We start from the raw sequence: 2,482 nt of genomic DNA on the forward strand, positions 1-2,482 counted from the left end.
GGTTTAACTGGTGACCTTTTTATTCCTCCGCAACAGTCAGAGCAGCAGCCATTTTGTTTTCATGTTGTCTGTCCGTCCGTCCCATCTTCTTTGGACATGATATCCCTGTAACGCCTTGACTCAAGGATGAAGTGAATAGAGTTTGGGGGTCAAAGGTCACAGTGACCTCAGATAACACTTTTTAGCAATTACGCAAGACTTATATAAGATAATTCTCGTCTTCTTCATAGATCAGCGGTGTGTTCATTATCTATAAACTGTAAAGAACGATAGTTCAGGACGTGAGTCGCACCGGATCCTGTTTTCTGTCACATGATCGATCTGCTCTGAACATGGCCGTCTCCTCTCCTTCCCTCAGGAGGAGTTCCGCCTCCATTTCAAAAACATCTCCAGGATCATGGACTGTGTCGGCTGCAGCAAGTGTCGAGTGTGGGGGAAACTTCAGGTGAGTCGCTTCACCGCCGCTCTGCTCCGGCTGTGTTTGACAGGAACTGTGCTGCATTAGTTCGACCTTCCTCATTAAACGTTCACTTCCCCGGTATGATGGCTTTGATTTAGACTCAAGGTCTGGGCACGGCTCTGAAGATCCTCTTCTCCGAGAAAGAGATCAAGAACCTTCCTGAACACAGTCCGTCTAAAGGCTTCCAGCTCACCCGACAAGAGATCGTGGCGCTGATGAACGGCTTCGGCAGGTAAGCTGCGTTTGAAGCTGAAAGACGGGACAAGAAATACAGACACAAAGTGACAGTTAAAAGGTTTGTCGAAAGGTTTCTGTCGTGATGATCCACCACTTTGGTCCAGACGGAAATGTCTCAACAACTACTGGATGGATCAACACTAGTTTTAAAGTTCTTCCAGATGTTTCAAACTTTTAAACTCAGAGACTAGCAGACGGATCAGAGTGGTTAGCGTAGTTAGCATCTTTTCAGAGCAGTTAGCATCTTTTTAGAATGGTTTGTGTCCTTAGCATATTTTCAAAATGATTAGCGTAGTTAGCATCTTCTTAGAACAGTTAGTGAAGTTAGCATCTTTTCAGAATGGTTAGCACAGTTAGCATCTTTTCAGAATGGTTAGCACAGTTATCATATTTTCAGAACAGTTAGCGAAGTTAGCATCTTTTCAGAACGGTTGGTGCAGTTAGCATCTTTTCAGAACGGTTGGTGCAGTTAGCATCTTTTCAGAACAGTTAGTGCACATAGCATCTTTTATTTGTTTGTTAGCTCGTAACTGCCCATGGCCGACACAGTGTTAGCGGTTGTGCTAATGCTAAGTCTGGCTCTCTGTAGTGACAAGAAGTGAAGGACGTTTTCATACTACTCAGTGGTAGACGATACTCAACGCATCTGGTGTTTTTCAAATTAAAAGCCCTACCTTATAAGGTAAAGCTGTAAAACTATTAATGTGAAAATTCAGCAAATGCTGTGTTTTTTTTGAGGGGAAACATGACGACAGGATTATTGGATGTTTCTCTGTCTCCATCTCTCTCAGGTTGTCCACCAGTATACAACAGCTCCACAACTTCCGCCTGCTGTTGAAGGAGAAAAGGTAACAGGAAGTGACACTTCACCTGGCTGCACCTGGCCCGTGGGCGGAGCCTGCCCTCAGAGAACTGCAATAGTCTCATTGTTGCCAGGGAGACGGGTTTCTTTAATGGACATCAGGATCAGCAGTGAACTTAACAAAACCCACTTCCTCCTTTTATATCCCATGAATCTGATTTCCCCTCAGTAACATCCTCTTCCTCCTCCTCTTCCTCCTCCGTCATGAATGTTAACTCTTCTGCCTCCTTTTGCCTTGGTCACCTGACGTGTTTCTTCTCTGCCGTCGGTACCAAACTCTAAACTCCTTTAATTTAATTTAATCTGTTTTTGTGAAGTCGCTGTGGAGAACTCGCTGTGAGGTCGTGACCTCCGTCAGCAGGAAGTGATGTAACAGAGCAAACCTGGACGCAGATTATTAACCTGCGTTCACCAGGAAGTGACTGAGTCTTGATTTAAAGCCGCCGGGGGGGCCTTTTCGTCACTTCAAGGGTCATCTCTCTTCCTTTGCTGACCCCGCCCTCTGATGACATCACATCCTGTTGGGTTGGACACTTGTAAACCTGACTCAGCTCTTCTGTGAGGACGTACATAGACTTTGTCCCGAGGCAGGACTCGGGGTGAGAGAACGTCAGAACCGTCAGGACGCTGCTGCCTGTTTTTTGGGGGTTTTTCTTCTTCCTCCTCCTCTTCCTCCTGCTCCTCCTCCTCCTCTTCCTCCTGCTCCTCCTCCTCCTCTTCCTCCTGCTCCTCCTCCTCCTCTTACTCTCTCAGCATCTCCTGTTGTTTCTTGAGAAGTTTGTCGCTCGTAGCCGGAGGATCTTGACCAATCTGCTCCTGTTGACAATATGAGGCCTAATTTATGTCAGCTCGTTAGGTGTGTGTGTGTGTGTGTGTGTGTGTGTGTGTGTGTGTGTGTGTGTGTGTGTGTGTGTGTGTGTGTG

The 2,482-nt window shown here is 46.3% G+C and overlaps 1 protein-coding gene across 1 annotated transcript in view; it reads left to right on the top strand.

Annotated features, from left to right (window-relative positions):
• ero1b (endoplasmic reticulum oxidoreductase 1 beta) overlaps positions 1-2,476 on the top strand; it is a 17,532-nt gene extending 15,056 nt beyond the window's left edge. Inside the window, exons 13-15 of the mRNA XM_087172214.1 lie at positions 320-445; positions 559-692; positions 1,489-2,476. Coding sequence (XP_087028340.1) covers positions 320-445; positions 559-692; positions 1,489-1,549 — 321 coding nt within the window. The 3' untranslated portion in view covers positions 1,550-2,476. The remainder of the gene's footprint in view (positions 1-319; positions 446-558; positions 693-1,488) is intronic.
• The last annotated feature ends 6 nt before the right edge of the window (positions 2,477-2,482 follow it).

The sequence above is a fragment of the Seriola lalandi genome, unplaced genomic scaffold, assembly GCF_002814215.2.
Source record: "Seriola lalandi dorsalis isolate HSWRI2012SDOR001 ecotype SW California unplaced genomic scaffold, Sedor1 jcf7180002052125, whole genome shotgun sequence".
Lineage (NCBI taxonomy): Eukaryota > Metazoa > Chordata > Actinopteri > Carangiformes > Carangidae > Seriola > Seriola lalandi.